Genomic DNA, 17,324 nt, shown 5'->3' on the forward strand with positions numbered 1-17,324 from the left:
TGTTGCTTTGGTGATGCAAGAGTCAATCTGTTGGTTTAAAAACAAATACCAGTGTTGGGATATACAGGTGTAGACAGGTGAAGCCAGTGCCATTAAATATTTCACCAAAGGTGCTGTTTGTATCAGTTACAACCTGATTTTCAACAGACTGTTTGCTAGGCAGGTGCTAGGTAATGAAATGAAAATGCCAAGGTTTAGTTATGACTTGTAATTTGCTGTTTAAGTCTGGTTTTATTAATATAGCTTGCATCCTACTGAGTGGTCATAGTGCTTGAAAGAATGTGGCTGATGTGACTTCTTGTAGTTTTAGGCTGATTTGAGAGTACACTTCATAATTTTTGAAAACTTCATGGGAGAGGATTTGTCTAGTTAGGGGGAGTAGTACATTAAATAACTAGCTTGGGAGCATTCGAATCATTTCTTTCTTTGAAGGGGAATTTTTTAATCTGAGCCAAATTTAAAAAAAATAAATAAAAATCCATGGAAGTGTGGGATGTAACATAGTGTAACATCTATTTATCACTGCTGTTTCCCTCTTACTGCTGTGTTTCTGTAGTCAGCTTTCCCTTTAGGGGAACCTTTCAAAGGTGTTTGTGCTTGGCTTTTCATGAGCCAGGAGGTCTTTTGGTCAGGTTTACATGAAGAGCGAGCTAAACATGCCTTTTTCATGCCCTGTGTCTCCTTCCCAGCAGGATTCCTCTAGTAGTTAATCTGCTAAAGGTAAAGCTTGGACAAGTGTTTTTCAGTGAATGATCTTTAAATGCACCTTATCTGTTCTACATGCAAGTAAATTCCTGCAGATGTTTTTGTCACAGCTAAAATTAACGTCCGGAGGTGTTTCTAAAATTGACATCTGGGAGGAAATTTGTGCACTCACAAACCTTTCCCTTAATCACAGGGAGTAGGCCAAGGTTAGTAGGCCTCAGGTCTTGGCTGCCTGTCGTTTTTGCACGTGTCCTCACTTGTCCCCCACTAGCTTTCTTAGTGGCTTAAAGCAGTTCTGTTTCCTTGTTATGTATGTGTTATGTGGAGGAACGAACTGAACATCACATCGGTTTTGGCTCTTACACTCACAGGAAGAAATGTGGGTGAATGGCTTAAACTGAATGCCAACTTCCATGTAGTTAAATTGAATGGAGATTAACTTCCATGAAAATGTAAATTTTAATATTTAAGGCAAGTAATCCCTATGTATACTTCAAGCCAGAAGTATGTGAGTGTTTTACATGCAGAAGGACTTAAAAATATATGCTCTGCTAGCTCCACTCATTCGAGGACACACAGAGAAATAAGTCAACACTGAAAATGAAAGTAAGGCTGATTGCTTGGTGGACACTGTCCTCTCCTGGGCATTTGTATCAAAGCATCCACAAAAGTGTTTTAATACTTAATAAAATTCAAAATGATCTGTTTCACCACATATTTTGCTATGAGTGGAAAGTTGGAATAGGGAATGAGTGATACCATGTCGATCAATTAAAATAAATCCTGCTACCCACTCATGCTCTCTGCATGGGAGGCTGAGTAAAACAAGTCAGCGTTAGGCTGCTAGCAAGTAAGATGAAACGTAGTTTAGTACTTTAAGGAATTCAGGCTGTCCTGGTTTCAGTTAGAACAGAATTAATTTTCTTCCTAGTAGCTGGTGGAATGCTGTGTTTTGGCTTAGGATGAGAAGAGTGCTGATAACACCCCGATGTTTTAATTGTTGCAGAGCAGTGCTTATACCAAGCCAAGGACACCTCAGGCTTTTGCTCTGTCCTGCCAACAGGCAGGCTGGGGGTGCAGTAAGAGCTGGGAGGGGACAGACCCAGGACAGGTGACCCGAACTAGCCAAAGGGGTATTCCATACCATCTGACGTCATGCTAAACAATATATAGGGGTGGCTAGCCGGGGGGAGGGGGCCGGACTGCTCGGGGTTAAGCTGGGCATCGGTCAGCAGGTGGTGAGCAATTGCATTGTGCATCACTTGTTTGTACATATTATTATTAGTAGTACTATTATCATCATTGTATTATTATTATTATTATTATTATTTTCCTGTCTTATTAAACTGTCTTTATCTCAACTCACGGGCTTCACTTTCCATTTCTCTCCCCCGTCCCAGAGAGGGAGGGGGGAGGGTGAGCGAACGGCTGCGTGGTGTTTAGCTGCCAGCCGGGTTAAACCACGACACAGGCATATCCTATTTTTTGATAGGATAGGTCTTGTATTTTAAGGAACATTTTTTGTTTGTACTGAAAACTGAAAGGTCAACCTTGGTAAAGGTGTTTTAGTAATAGATAAGTATGGAAGGTAATTTAGCAAATAGGGCTACTGAAACTAACTTAGCCCGAGTTAATTTTTTTTTTCTTCCCACATGGCAATGTTTCTGTTAATCAAAAAGGTGGGATGGAGGAGGCACCTACATCCTATTCAAACTGCAACTCTTAAGAAAATAAAAACGTATTGCTGTAGCTACTGTGGGGGGAAACAGCACCTTCCTGGTTAGGAGGGTGCCAATTGTGAGGCAGAGTTGGCTAAACTTTGAAATTAAGTAGTTGTTGCTGTTTGAGTGAGCTGTAGATAGCTCTTATCTATTGAGGATTTTCCTCATTGGTAATAGCCTCATAATCCAAACACTGATTTCAGTGTTGCTGTGGACAAAAGGCATTGACCTATATTTCTGCCTTTCTCTGGGTAAATTGGGTTAATAGTTGAGCTGGTTGGTAGCAGTACAAAAATGGAACAAAATCGTTACCCAATTTCAAGTAATGCTGAGGAATACAAGCTGTATGGCACAGCCTAAATGTTGGTCTTGAAAGTACGTTTCAGACCTGCGTCCAGATATGTCAGCCCCCTGTAGAAAAGGTTGTTACCTGTTCAGCTCTTTAATGAAGCTTCTTTTTCTGTTCTTTTTTTTTCTTTCTTTTTTTCTTTTTGAGGGTTGATTATAGTTATAGGCAATAAATGGCATGGCCCGTCATTGTTGCTACACAGGTGACTAGCAAGAAGAAACCCCACTATTTAACTCCCAAATCTGTTCAGACATAGTGAATGTACCTGCAGTGTCCTTCATGAAAAGGAATTCTTTTCCATTGCTCTTATACAAAATGAAGAGAATGGTACTGGTTTTGGAAAAATTCAGCTTTCTGGTCAGGTAAAGCAGCTTATATGATTCGAAGTAGGACTGTTGTTCCCCTTTGGGTTTTAATTTTAAATGTATGATGATGATTATTATTATTATTATTATTAATTTAATATATGGAATTTTGTTTAAATGAGCTTATGGACATGAAAGTTTAAATGAGATTGGTATTTGTAATGAAAGCTTCCCAGCCCTTTTGTGCTAGCTAAGAGTGGTTTGGCTTTACAGTTTACTGGGTGATTTGGAAAACTCTTACTTTCAAAGAAGAGTAGTTGGGTTTATCAGTCACCATTAGTAATGGAAAACTTCTCTTACTGTTTCTCTTTCTTCCCCATTTCTTTCCACAGAACAAGCTTGCCATCTCCAATGTTTTCCAGAAATGACTTCAGTATTTGGAGTATCTTAAGAAAATGCATTGGAATGGTGGGTAATCAGAAAGCTGTGATAAAGGATTTGAAGTTACTGTTTCATTTGAGGCCTAAGTGAGAGGGGAGAGGGATTTATTTTTTTTTTTAATTTGCTTCTTGTTCTTTGTTTATTTTTAACTAGGAAAATTAGAATTGCTTAGTGTAATACTGCTCGATTAAGAGCATTTTCTCTTTAATTTAAGCCTTAAAGTACTTTGTGGTAGCAGTTTGCTGTTTTTAACTTTCACAGAAACTTTAACTTTGCTCTTCTCCCTGCTCCCCTAGTATTTCAGTCTCCACTCCTAGCAGTGTTACTGGCCAGTGAACAGATCAGAGGTTAGTTGGCTGGCATGTAATCTGCTTCCAGCTAAGGGTGAATTGTGAAGTTGTTCTCCCAATTAGATCCTGCAGTGGGCTGAAAGTACTTACTGCTGATAAACCTCAATCATCCTGTAACACTAGCCTACAGAAGGGCATGTGTGTGTTTAGTCACTGTTGTTTTTTCCTCCTCCCCTGCTCTGGTTAGAAACAGCACACAACACCAAACAAGAAGTGAAAATGCTAGGGAATGCCTCTATTGGTAGCTCCAGGTCTCCTGAGTTGTGAAGCATCTGATGCTTGTCACAGTGGCTTTAGCAGAGAAGTGTTATATCCCTAAAATACAAAGAACAGATTGAAAGCCTATCTTGCAAAAGGTGTGTGTAAGGAGGAAAAACAAAAACAAACAAACAAAAAAAAACAAAGCCACAAAGGTGCTAAGGTGCTAGATCTTGTTTTTGTGGTTAAGAACAGTGCTGTTTACAACATGCATTGCCAGTGGTCATACTATGCTTTTAATTTGCTACTGCAGATGGCTTTAAACATTGCTACATCATGCATTCAAAGGGCATGTTTTAAAAAATATGAAAGAGAATAAACAGCATCAAAACTGCATTAAATTTATATTCCTGTTATAGAAATTCCCTTTTCAGAATAAAAAAATCCTGTTTGTATTCCTGTACAGTGACGTTTTGTCGTCCATTCTAATCCCCAGCCTGCTCACCTGCCTCCAGAAAAGATAATATGTTTAAGTAATTAGGTGGCCTATATCCTTTTTAAGAGTAATAAATAACTTAGTTTTTGAAAGGACCCATCGTACTTCACTCTGTTGTTTTGTCTCACTTTCTTAATGTGTGTGTTAGTGGGAAGTTAGTTTATTTGATGTTTTATTTTCTTTTTGTTTCAAAGTAGCCTTACATGCCAACACAAGCTTACCAAGCTCACGAGGGATGTAGAGGGTTTTTTCCTTTTGGCATTAGCAGAGCCAGATCAAGCACATTGCATTAGCACTAAGAGCATAATTTATTTTTGTAATAAGCCAATTAGGTTTGGGTTACTACAGGGCAGCGTATCTACTCATTTGTTTTTTAACACAAATTTCATTTGTGCATCAGGAGTTGTCCAAGATCACAATGCCAGTTATATTCAACGAGCCCCTCAGCTTCCTTCAGCGACTTACAGAGTACATGGAGCACACATACCTCATCCACAAAGCCAGCTCGCTGTCTAGCACGACGGAGCGAATGCAGGTACTTTGGCTGTGATATTTTAAATGCATTTGGACATTTTTCTTTGTAGATAGTCTCTGTATAGGAGGAACTGCTATAATCTGCTTCATGTCAGATGCTCTTGTTAATCAGTTTTACGTACCTAAGAAAGTGTTTTGCTTTTCCTGAGGCTTGCTCTTTTTTTTTTTTTTTTTTTTTTTTTTTAGCATTTTTGAGGAAAACTATTTATTGCCCTCCCTTGAAAGTAGAACCTTTCTGTGCCACTTCAGAAGAGACATTCTATAATACTGTGACTGTTAATGTTTGATAAAGACTAAAATCCTGGAGATGAACTGTGTGCTCGTTCTTTTTGAACAGTGTGTAGCTGCCTTTGCTGTGTCTGCTGTAGCTTCACAGTGGGAACGTACGGGGAAGCCGTTCAACCCATTGCTTGGAGAGACGTATGAATTGATCAGGTAATGAACAGAAGATGCACTGAAGAGCAAAGGGTGGTATTTGATGTACTAATGTTTGATTAGATTTGTCAGGTGGCTCGTAAGATGCTGCCTATTCTCGCAGCTGCTGAAGGTGTTTGCAATGTGCTGGTGTTCAGCCATGTGCCCCTCAGGGAAATTTCAACCCCCAGTGAACTTTTCAACTCAGAGAAGGCTACACAATTTGTCAGTTCGAAAAGCAGGCTTCTTTTTTATACAAAAAATGACTTTTCTGAAACCGTATCAATGAAAAGATGCACAAGATGTTAGAAGTATCATATTCATTGTATGAGTGTCCAGAATACAAATGGGCTATGCTAATATGGTACTGTGCAGCTGCACTGAGGGCAAACTCTTCTCTAAAACAAGTGAGCATCTGGTCTATAACTAAGCAAAAGTTTAAAGAAGAGGTCACTATCAAAGTAAACACACTGATCAGATTTGGTCGTTATTGCTACATCTTTACATGATGTCCTCGGTTATTTAGAGTGAGGATATTTTATGTATGAGTTGAGCTGTTTTTTGTCCTACCTTAGGGCTTTAACTAAGTCTTGCACTGAGTAGAGCAACTGTGTGTGGGTCCAACTATCTATTTCACCATAGGGAAAAGAACCTCACTGTACTTGATACCTTAGATAAATGCTTTCTGTCATTTTTATTTTGTATCTTCAGAATACTGATTTTTAGAACCTTTATTTTGCAGAGATGATCTTGGATTTAGGCTTCTCTCAGAGCAAGTTAGCCATCATCCACCCATCAGTGCTTTCTATGCTGAAGGTTTAAATAACGACTTCGTGTTTCATGGATCAATTTATCCTAAACTCAAATTCTGGGGCAAGAGCGTGGAAGCGGAACCAAAAGGCACAATGACTTTGGAGCTCCTTGAGTAAGTTGATAAGTAAGAATTGCGTAGGTACATGGCCACATCTTTGATGGTTAGTGCGCATTAGAGCCTCGTGGCTTAGGAATGAGCATGTCTAACGCCCACATCCTAATGTTTGATGGCAGATTGCTTTGTGGGGTGGAGGGAGTGAGAAGATGAAAGGAACTGCTATCGCTTGCCTTAATGAACTGTGTAATAATAGTAGTAATTGTTGGTGCTTATTACTGCGTTCTGCACAGATGCCTGGGCATCCAGTCCTACTAAGACTAGCACACTTGAGTCCTATTGGCTTTCCTAATGTCTGTCATTCAGTGTCTACACTGAAGTTGCTGTTTAAGGAATTGATAAAACCAGTAGCAAGAGGTTAATAAAACTCTTACTTTGCTGGGCTTCTTGCTATGTCTGTTTCAAGACTTGATGCCATTTATGGAAGATGGTTTATTGCAGCAGTGACATTCAATACAAAGATACAAGTAACTTATTTTTATATCCCACAGACACAATGAAGCCTACACATGGACAAATCCTACTTGCTGTGTACATAACATCATTGTGGGCAAACTTTGGATTGAGCAGTACGGAAATGTGGAAATAACTAACCACAAGTAAGTTGAGAATGTGAGTGCTTTCACTTGCTGCGAGTTCAAAAAGGAGAAATATTTGGAAGTAATTGGTGCCATCTTGTTCTGCCTGCAGAACTGGCGAGAAGTGTGTACTAAGCTTCAAGCCCTGTGGCCTCTTTGGGAAGGAGTTGCACAAAGTTGAAGGATACATTCAGGACAAGAGGTAACAGTTTCATTGCTAATAAGAAGCAAGTTGCTGCCCTTTGTTTGTGAAGGGAACTGTAGGCCTGAATGTCCTTAACACAGTATGCCAAGGGCATAAACCTGAAACAGCAGGTTGTGAATTGTGTAACACTAAGTGTGCAGTTTAAAAAAAAAATTGCCCTCAAAAGTCCTTTTTTTTTTTTTTTTTTTTTTTCAGCTATTTTTGTCTGAAATGAAATAAATCTCTTTAAGCTCCTTTGTAAACTTGGTCTTTCTTGACAGCAAAAAGAAACTTTGTGCACTGTATGGGAAGTGGACGGAGTGTCTGTACAGTGTTGACCCAGCTACTTTCGAAGCTTACAAAAAAAATGACAAGAAAAATGCAGAAGAGAAGAAAAGCAGTAAACAGGTACTAGTCACGTATGAAGGTGGTATCTCAGAGGCATGATAGGGCAGCTAAATGTTTTTGTAGCGTTTAAGAGCATTAGGATTACTGTTCACTTGTTCTGTCTTTCTTAGTGATCCCACAAAACCAGACTGGATGAATATCGGTATTAAGGGATAAAAGGCATGTGCTCTCACAGATTTGTATTAAAGCTTCCCAAATATTGGAGTTATCTAGCTGCTGGCTGGTTCAATACCTGCCCCTTCTTCCCAAGGAGGTATTGCATATTTGTTAGTTGGACTGTGGTTCTGATAATGTACGATAACGTTTGTGTTTTAGCAGGAGAACTTGGACTTAGAGAGGCAAAATAGACTAGCTTCTCATCTTAATAGGAGATCCTATTTTTCAGCTTTTCCAAGGTATTGTTTTCTATTACATTGTCCCAGCCATAGAATCATTTAATTTTTTCTCCCACAGTTGCATTTTTTTTCTTTATTCTGGGAGAAAAATTAAAATGTTCTTAATTGTTTCAGACCTCTGGTAGCTTTTTGTTTAAGGTGTATGGTGATGGTGGCCCCTTACAGCTTGATGAAGAACAATCATTCACAGTTACTTAAAATAGGGATTGTTCCCCTTTGGTGACTATAGCCAGATTTCTTTGTTGGTTTTGGTGTTGGTCATTTTAATGTCAAAACAAGGGAGATAACTTTTGAAAGCAGTTGTTCCTGTGCAGGTTCAGACTGTTGCTGTATCTGAGATTGCTCCAGTGCCTGTCATCAGGAGAGTACTAAGGCACTGGGGATTACTGCTTCTCCTTGAGTCTGGCCTGGTGAGCTCTAGGGAGAAAGGAGCAAAGAAAAACATACCTTGTGTCTTTGTTCAGCTACCACTGAACAACAAAGCTGAAGATGGCCCTTGCTTTACAGGTCAAAATGAAGCATGCTGTTGTGTAAAGCTCAAACTACGTGTTCCTCTGACACAAGTAAAGCACGTATTTTCTATTCATTTAACAGAACTAGTTCTGTGAAGAAAACTGAAAGCTCTGTAATGCACACTATCAATCAGCATAGTTTTTGTTGAATATGTAATCCCACTGCCCCCTTGTGTTCGAGAAGCTGATATTGCATATAGGTTTTGACCTCGGTGACACAAGTCTCAAGTATAATATCTGGATGTGGTTTGTTTGTGTTTATTACCTTCAAGGTAATAAAGCTGTTATTCAGGCATGAAAGGAATTTGCCATTCAAATTCCTTTTAATTAGAATTTTCAGATTTTTTTTTAGTTGTTTTCCAGCAATTCCTTCTTGCTGTGTTTTTGCTAATGTAGGATTTTTTCTGTCTCCCTTTATGGGAGCAGCTGGAATGCAAGTCCTTTTTCAAAATGCCCCAGGTTTTCCATCTAAATCTCTGATTTTTATAGGGATGAAACTACTGGAAATATAATTTGTCAGAGGGCTGAATTAGTCTTAATGTATGCAAAGGTAGTATTTTACCAACATCAGGATAAGAGTAGACCCTTGAGTTAGGCCAAGATAACTCTGCTCTGAATAAACTAGAGCTTTTTTTTTTTTTTTTTTTTTTTTATCAAGATGAAACATTTTGTGCAGAATTTTCAGTGCTAATATGTGGAAGGAAATACTGTAAGGCACTTGTCCTCATTTATGCCTGGTTACAGACACTAGAGATCTTGCTTTGGCAAGTCTTTCACTATCCTTCTGGTAGTATAGCTTATGAAAGAGATATTGGGCAGTGCTGAGTATAAAGTAGTCAATGTTGTGGCAAAATCACTTGAAAAATGCTTTTTTTTTTTCTTTTTTTTTTTTTCCCTGAATTCCTTTTAATTCTTGTGGCATTTTTAAGATCATGTATCAAACCAGACTCAAATTGTATCATGCATTCTAGTTTTTTTCTGTAAAAGTTGGTTTGGAATTTGACATCTTGTTACTGAAGTGTCCTTGTTCTGCTATATGAGTACTTTTTATTATATTTTGTTATATGAGTTTTCTGATCTATTTTGCTTCAAACTCCTAATTTCTGAAAGATTGAATCAGCTTGGAGGACTGTTGAGCCCATTCTAGGTGGTGGGATTTATTTTGTACTAAAACATCAGCCTGTATTATCTGATACAACCATCAGAGAGCAAAGCTTATTAGCAGCAGGATTAAAGCTGTTAGCACGTAGGCAGAGGTTTTAGAGCATTAGTTGTCTTTAAGTTCAGCTCTGCTCTTCTGTGGTCTCTGAAATGAACTGCTGTGTTTAGCTGTGATAGTAGCACCAAATTTTCATGGGAGGGTCTTGCTGGTTGTCTAGCTGGCTTTAGTTCAGGACAGTAACATAATCTTGTGTGGCTGAATTAATGCCATCAGGTATAGAAGTGCTTGTATTTGAGTAAATGGGACATTTTATCTAGTAGAAGAATTGACCTTTCTTAATACTTGATCACCCAAATTTTATCCATGAAGATATCGATGTAGGAAACTGCTGGTAGTCTTTGCTTGGGAGGGAGTACACATCTTGAAAAGTTTGTTCCTGAAATTTACATTTGGTAAAAGTAATTTTACATAAGTTCCAGTGCTAGAAAGAACAAGTGTAAATTGTTTGACTCCTTAATATTGCTGATGATGCATTTGGGCTAGCGCAATCCTAAGCACAAATACAGACTGGGCAGAGAAGGGACTGAGAGCAGCCCTAAGGAGAAGGACCTGCAGGTGCTGGTTGACGAGAAGCTTGATATGAGCCAGAAATGCAGGAGAGGGACTCCTTATTAGAGAATGTAGTGGTAGGACAAGGAATAATAGCTTTAAACTAAAAAATTGTAGATTTAGATTAGGTATAAAGAATAAATTTTTCACTCAGAGGGCAGTGAGGCACTGGCACAGGTTGCCCAGAGAAGCTGTGGATGCCCCATCCCTGGAGGCCAGGCTGGATGGGGCTTTGAGCAACCTGGTCTGGTGGGAGGTGTCCCTGCCCATAGCAGGGGGGTGGAACTGGATGGTCTTTAAGGTCCCCTCCAAACCAAACCATTCTGTGATGATAATAAAAATAGTAAAATATTTTCATTTTCTTTATGTGCTACTTTTAGGTGGGCAATACCGAGGAACCCGATGAGATGCCATTGCCAGATTCTGAGAGTGTGTATGTTATTCCTGGAAGTATTTTGCTATGGAAGATAACTCCAAGACCTCCAAATTCAGCACAGGTCAGCCGTGCTTCTGTTTATTGAAAAGTGCATGCTATCCTGTTGTTCTGCCTGATCAACACAAAGCAGATTGATTTGTCCTCTTTTTCACTAATGGATGCGGGTTTGCCTGGTCACAGCAACAAACTTTCTCACTACAGTGTTAACTGTAATGCGGGGTTGGAGGGGTAACCTCCACACGTATGACTCTAGTTAGCTCAATTTTTCTGCAAAATGAAGTGCTTTGTGCAGCCAGAGGTATGGGCAACTTCCCCTCTTCTTCTCTCTACTCTGTTCCCCTGCTGAGGCACATACCTCAGTGGTGTGTGAAGGGTTGTGGAGCTGGAGAGCCAGTGGGCAGGGACTGAGGGCATGTGTGCCACTACGGGAGGAAAAAAAAAAACAACTGAAACAAGAAAAGGTGCCCTCAGTAAGTTAATCAAGGGGGAAGTCTCCTTACAGAGCTGGGGAAAATACCAGTAGGACTGGAAAAATAAGATAAGAGAGAAGTAGTGCACTGAGTAATTGGATGCTGTCCTGGTTAAACAGAACCGCCAAGGATCAGCTACACTCTTCCTGACAGTACAGCTTTGCTGGTGTCTTCAGTATTCCTATCTTGAATGATTAAATAATATAAGAGCATCTGGATGTTTGTTTTTATACATCTGTTCTGCTGTGTATTAAGGCTAGCAGCTAGAGGCTTTGTAAGAAAGTCAACTTTCAGCTGTATCTCTGTATTTCAGATGTACAACTTCACTAGCTTTGCCATGGCTTTGAATGAGTTGGACAAAGAAATGGAGAGCGTCATTCCCAAAACTGACTGCCGGCTACGACCAGATATCAGAGCCATGGAAAACGGAGAGATAGGTACGTTTTTATTTCTTGTTAAAACTGAAGGGCTGGAGGGAAAAAAAAAAAAGGAAACAAATTCCATTTTTCAATTATTAGATGAACTTTTAGAATAAGTAGTGACCCATGCTACAAGACCATAACTCTTTAACTGGTGTGCCTCTAGTGGGAAAGGTATGCTGCCCACCTGTACTGGGTCAGGTACTAACTAATTTTGTTCGTAGCAGCCTAACGTTACGGTGCTGTGTTTTACACTGGTGCCCCAGGCAGCACTGACGACATGCTGTTGAATGTTTGTGCAGCATCAAGGCCACCTCTGTTTCTCCTCTGTCCCAGAGCAAGTGGGCTGGGGTGAGTGCAGTTAGGAGGGGGCACAGTGGGACATCTGACTACAACTGGTCAGAGGTTTTCCAGGCTGTTAACATCATGCTCAGCAACAAAACTTTGTCAGGGAGGATGTTTTCCCAAAGCAGCTGTTGCTTGGAGACTGGCAGGGCATAGGTCTGCTGCTGGGAGGTGATGAGTGATTGCCCTTGCATCACTTTCTCCTCTTTTTTGTCCCCTTCACTTATTAAACTGTCTTAATCTTGACCCATGAGTTTTTCTTGCTTTTGCTCTTTGATTCTCTCCCTAGTTCCTCCTCGGCAAATTGGAGAGAATGAATGGCTTAGCTCCTGTCCAGGAACACACTGCACCACCTACTTGGTTGTGTTCTTCCATATAAGCAGGAATCTTAAACTTCATGCTATGCTTTTTATTTAGTTTGAGACCCTTTGTTGTGCTCTGTAGTCAAGCCCTATACTTGGAGACTAATCTAAGAAGAGAGTCTCAGAAGTATTTGTGAACTTTTTGGTTTCTGTTTTCATCAGCCAGTGCAAAAGGGATATTTTGTTGTGCCAATTCTGACTAATGCAGTCCAAAGTATTTAAGTTGAAACTGCAACATCAAATGTACTTGCTGCAAAATCATTCTTCGCTGGGAACTGAACACTTTTGTTGTCCTAGAATAGTGAATTAGAAGTGAATGAGACTTCAAATGAGTAGAAATTGTGTGCTTTTTAGAAACCTCATAGAGATTGTTACTGTAATGTCATGGAGTGAAAAGTGTCTTTTAGTCTTCTGATGTGCAACTTGGTGTTAAATACTTGATTATGGTGTGGAACAACCTCCCCCAGCCCTTTTTTGCCCCTCTCTCTTTGTCATTTTACTTATAAAGCAGGGTGGCCACATTTGTAGACTAAAAGCATGGGGGCTTCTGATATTTTTTTTTTCTGGCTTGTTAAGTGATTTGGGTAAGTCATGAAACCTCTGATTCAGCTTCACCTACGTAATAGCATGATGACTGTGACTGCTTCTGATAAATAGTCTGAGACTTAGGTATGAAAAACAATGAAACAGACATACTACAGTGCAATTGTACTTCTTTTTCTCAGAAGCTGATAATTTCTTTGAAGCTTATAAAAAAAAAAAAAAAAAGAAGAGACTGCTTGTAGGAATTCATTGATCTGCTGTCTGCTGGATTGTTTTATTGCCAGCAGGGTGGACATTCCTGGTTCACAGCATCGCCAATAACTTGTGTGTCTAAACTTGAAGTGCAGTACCTGTGCCTTTAACAAGAGTTAAATGTTTCTTCACTATACTAACAGCCTAAAGTTGATCTTGCAGATAGACTGGTAACATGCAGTTGGTCTTCCAAAAATAATTCTCTCAAATACTTCTTTCTGAACTGTTTGTGAAACACTTTTTGAGGATTCAAGTATGAAAGAGATCATGCCTTTCATTTAATCTGCTTCTTAGTCTGACTTCTGACTTAGTCCTGAGACATTCTGAAGGAAAAACAAGCCCGTCCTTTTGGCCAAATGCAAGCTTACTTTAACAACAACAACAACAACAAAAGTGTGCTGCAAAGATTATTCCTCATGGTTTGGAGATGAATATTGCAAACCCTTACTGACCAGAAACTAAGCGCTATTAACAGCATACCCAAAACTCTGGCAGGCGGCCAGACTTTGGCAATAAATCCAGCATTGTGTTGTACTTTATCAGTTTCCCTACTGAAATAAATTCTAGATATGCTGCCTCCCCTAGCTCACATTTGCTGACATGGAAATGTTTTCATGGACCTCAGGACATGAATAAATGTGTATTTAGTGGTCACGAGACCGGAATGTGTCAGTGGCTGATCTTGTGCCACAGCTGGCCTGGCTCTGCTCTTAGGCTAGAACAGGAACATTACTGTGTTATGTTGATGGCTTTTTAAATGGACAATTTTTCTACGTCCCTTGTTAATTTGCTGGGTCAGCTGTGACTCTCTCTTATATACAAATTTTTATGTACATATGTATATACACGAAGGCCTTGTGAATATTTATTTACCTGTGTATTTTTATTCCTTCAAGACCTAGCTAGTGAGGAAAAGAAGAGGCTAGAAGAAAAGCAAAGGACCGCCCGCAAAAATCGTTCAAAGTCAGAGGAAGACTGGAAGACAAGGTAAGCGTGCCCACGTTTCTGCACGTGGAGTTAGTTGTATAAAGGCTTTGAACACGCAGGTTAACTGCCACCACGCCAGCGATGCACAGAGATGTGTCGGTGTGGAAGAAGCTGACGTACCTGGTTTGGTGGTGGTGCTGCTGTATTTGCACAGGCTGTAGTGCTTCCAGGGTCAGGCTTGTCTACAGTCCTTCCTTCTCGCTGTTCACATGCTAAGTGCACTGTCTTTTCTGGGCCTCTGTTGGTTCTGGCCTGGCAAAGATGTTGCCTCTGATAGCTGCTTGTAAGGACTGCTGGTGATTAACTTCTAATTGCCTCAAATTTGGGTGCTTGGCCAAAGGGAGGAAGAAATGATTCCTCCAGTGAACTTGACAGCTTATTGACTGCTGTCACTTCTCAGTTGCTGTGTGTCGGCAGCGCTGCATTCCCACCACAGTCAGCTGTTTTCAACGTGGTGAAATGGCTTTCTCACCTCACTAAATCATTTCCTCCTTTCTGAGAGCATGACCAACTGCAAAAATTAGAACTGAGGCGAAAGTTAGCTTACTTTTTAGCATCTGCCAGGATAATTTTTTAAACCGTAAGGTGAGGGAAGTCAGTTGGGAGCTCTTAAGCACAGCAAGCTAAACAGAAGTCTTGAAAACATGACCATATAAACCTAGTTTGACTGGAGTCTATTAAATTTATATCAATAGGTTGGTCATCCCTTCACAGGGAAAAAAAAGGAAAAGAAATGAAACAGTAGGGCTAAACTCTAAAAGGAACCAAGCTTCATCTCTTCTTTACTAATTAGCTATTAATACACCCAGACACTATGGATTAAAGGTCTTTAAAATGTCTATTTGTAACTGTAAATCACTTTTTGTTTTCTTTCCTCCAAATGAAGTCACCCATCAGCCCAGAGTCCCAGGTTTGGTTATGTCTGAACTGTCTTTTTCTTATGCCTGCTCTCTTGAAGTGTTCGGGTTTGTCTGCCCTGAAAATGGTGCAAAATAACATCTTTGTAATGCTTCTGAGTAAATGCTGGACAGCCTTACACTTCCCTCTTCCTTTCCTGAATTCAGAGGCCTTATAAGCTTTGGTTCTAACTCCTGCCAAATGTTTTTAAAGCAAGGAAAACTACACTGTGTTCCTCCAGGTGTCTGAAGTACCTTAAGGCATAGCTCAAAGCACCTGGACTTTGAGTATCAGGAGTAGGGGAATTTCCAGAGCACAAATCAGAGCAGTGGTTTTACAAGGTCTGTAATGAGTGCAGAAACCATTCCCAAGGTTCTTCAGCTGTTGTAGTGCAAGTAGACAGTGCATGAACTTTAGACCTGCTCACCACTTGCCTGGTATCCTTTAAGAACTCCTTGGTTTCTTTTTTTTTTCCCCCTAGTATTTGATCTCCTCAGTAGGAATGCCAAGTACAGCTGCTTCCAAAGGATGAACATAAATTATGTAGGAACAGCTCCTTTCCATTTTAATGCAGAGGGTTGGGCTTGGGGGGAAAAAAACATACTGTGAAGGGAAACTCTCCTACCTGTTCCCAGTAGGTCAGCTGTAGGTCTTCATCTGCAGCATGACGTAAATTGATGTAAACTGCTGCACCTTCCAGGCCCCATAAAGGTATATTACTTAGCTTGTCTAGCAGATTCTTCCCTCCTAAGAGACTTCTCCAACGTGCCGAGCGATTGTTTATTTTGAATCCACTTCAGAAGGGGAGCCTTGGTGTTTCTGAAGAAGTGATTCATGCTGAGCAGCAGTCTGAGCTCTTGAGTAAAGACTGGTTCAGTTCTGAAGCAGAGGGGTGCTTGTTGCTGGTGATTCAGATCCCGCTCCTTCCCCTGTCACTTAGCTGCCTATCACTTTGGCGTCCCCCTGTCCTTCCCATGCTGGCAGCAGCAGCACTGGAGGATGCTCCGGTGTCCTGATCTGTTCTAGTGCTGCAGATGCTGCAGTGAGGTACCAAGGGGTGAAACTCCTTCCTCTGAGGGATGAGGCGAATGTGTGTGTGTGTGCTAGGTGCCATGCTAGGCAAACGCATGCACACACACACACATTATATCAGAAGAGCTGATGCATCCTGCATGGAGGTGATATGGTCATGAGCCATGTACAACACAAGGGGCGACAGCTATTTCTGCCTTCTGTTGACTCCTTAATTTAATCAGGGCAGGACCACTGCTGCTCAGCAGGGCGTTACTTCTGATACGCATCTCAACCCCCCTGGACCCAGCCAGCCTCGCCTACAAGCTGCTCCACTTTGTGGTGTGGCACTGTAGGGCTGGCTGCCTTCAGGCTTTTGCTTTTCAAAGTCGGTTTCTCATAATTGGTCCGAATTTGATTTAACTTCTGCTTGGGACCCAATGATATCCTTGAAGGACAGAGTTGAGTTTAAGTGGGCTGCCAGGCACACGCGTGATTTAAGGAAGGGCACTCACTGCAGCGAGGCGTATAAAGCACGAGCTGGCTTTTGTGACCACTGAGGTGTTTGGAGCTTATCAACCACAGAAAGGGCTTACAGCACCCTGCCTCGCACTGTGAACGTGGCTTGGCAGAACGCAGCAAAACCTTTAACTGCTAGAGGGCTGGTGGCATGCGGTCTGCTGCTGTGAGGCAGAAAATCGAGCTGGGCCCAAGCAGTAAGCAGTGCTCAGTAATGCCATACGGCATTGGCGTGAGGGAGGAGGACAAACTCCTGTACCGTGGTGCTCTGACAGGTCCTACTTGCCACTGGGGGCCGCTTGCCAGCAGTCTGGCCTTGTGAAGTGCACCCTACTCTACAGTCACCCCCCTACCCGTGCTGCTACACGAGTGCACATCTGTGGGCATGTACACAGCTTGCTTCCAGAGGAGGCAGGAGGAGAGAGAAGGGAAACGAAGGCAGAGCCACATCCAGAGTGCCTGGCAGCAGCCAGCTCAGCAGAAGCTTGCACATAGTTTCCTGCAGCTGGGACCAGCTTTCTTGGCTTTGGGGTTAGCCCCACAACGCTGACACTGGGGTGCAAGGCCTTACGCGGTGATAGGCCGGGACTTCCCCCGCAGTCCCTGGGGGGAATTTTGTCCGTGCTGAGGGGTGCTAACACGCTTGTTGTGAGTTAGTGCACTGCAAAACAAGGTCGTAAAACACAAGGGGAAATCTAGATCCTAACGTTTTTCTGTTTCCAGGACTGTGGTGCTTGCAGTGTTTAACGTGTCTTGAAAAAACTGTTAGTGCTCCTGCATGCCAAAATGACTGT

General features: G+C 41.2%; 1 protein-coding gene across 3 annotated transcripts in view; it reads left to right on the forward strand.

Annotated features, from left to right (window-relative positions):
* OSBPL1A (oxysterol binding protein like 1A) overlaps positions 1–17,324 on the forward strand; it is a 77,624-nt gene that overhangs the window by 58,838 nt on the left and 1,462 nt on the right. For all 3 annotated transcript variants that reach the window (XM_032181271.1, XM_032181273.1, XM_032181272.1), the window contains 10 exons: positions 3,473–3,548; positions 4,966–5,100; positions 5,437–5,534; positions 6,256–6,438; positions 6,933–7,040; positions 7,132–7,221; positions 7,485–7,611; positions 10,670–10,786; positions 11,509–11,632; positions 14,013–14,103. In XM_032181271.1, coding sequence (XP_032037162.1) covers positions 3,473–3,548; positions 4,966–5,100; positions 5,437–5,534; positions 6,256–6,438; positions 6,933–7,040; positions 7,132–7,221; positions 7,485–7,611; positions 10,670–10,786; positions 11,509–11,632; positions 14,013–14,103 — 1,149 coding nt within the window. The remainder of the gene's footprint in view (positions 1–3,472; positions 3,549–4,965; positions 5,101–5,436; positions 5,535–6,255; positions 6,439–6,932; positions 7,041–7,131; positions 7,222–7,484; positions 7,612–10,669; positions 10,787–11,508; positions 11,633–14,012; positions 14,104–17,324) is intronic.

This window comes from Aythya fuligula, chromosome 2 (genome assembly GCF_009819795.1).
Source record: "Aythya fuligula isolate bAytFul2 chromosome 2, bAytFul2.pri, whole genome shotgun sequence".
NCBI lineage: Eukaryota > Metazoa > Chordata > Aves > Anseriformes > Anatidae > Aythya > Aythya fuligula.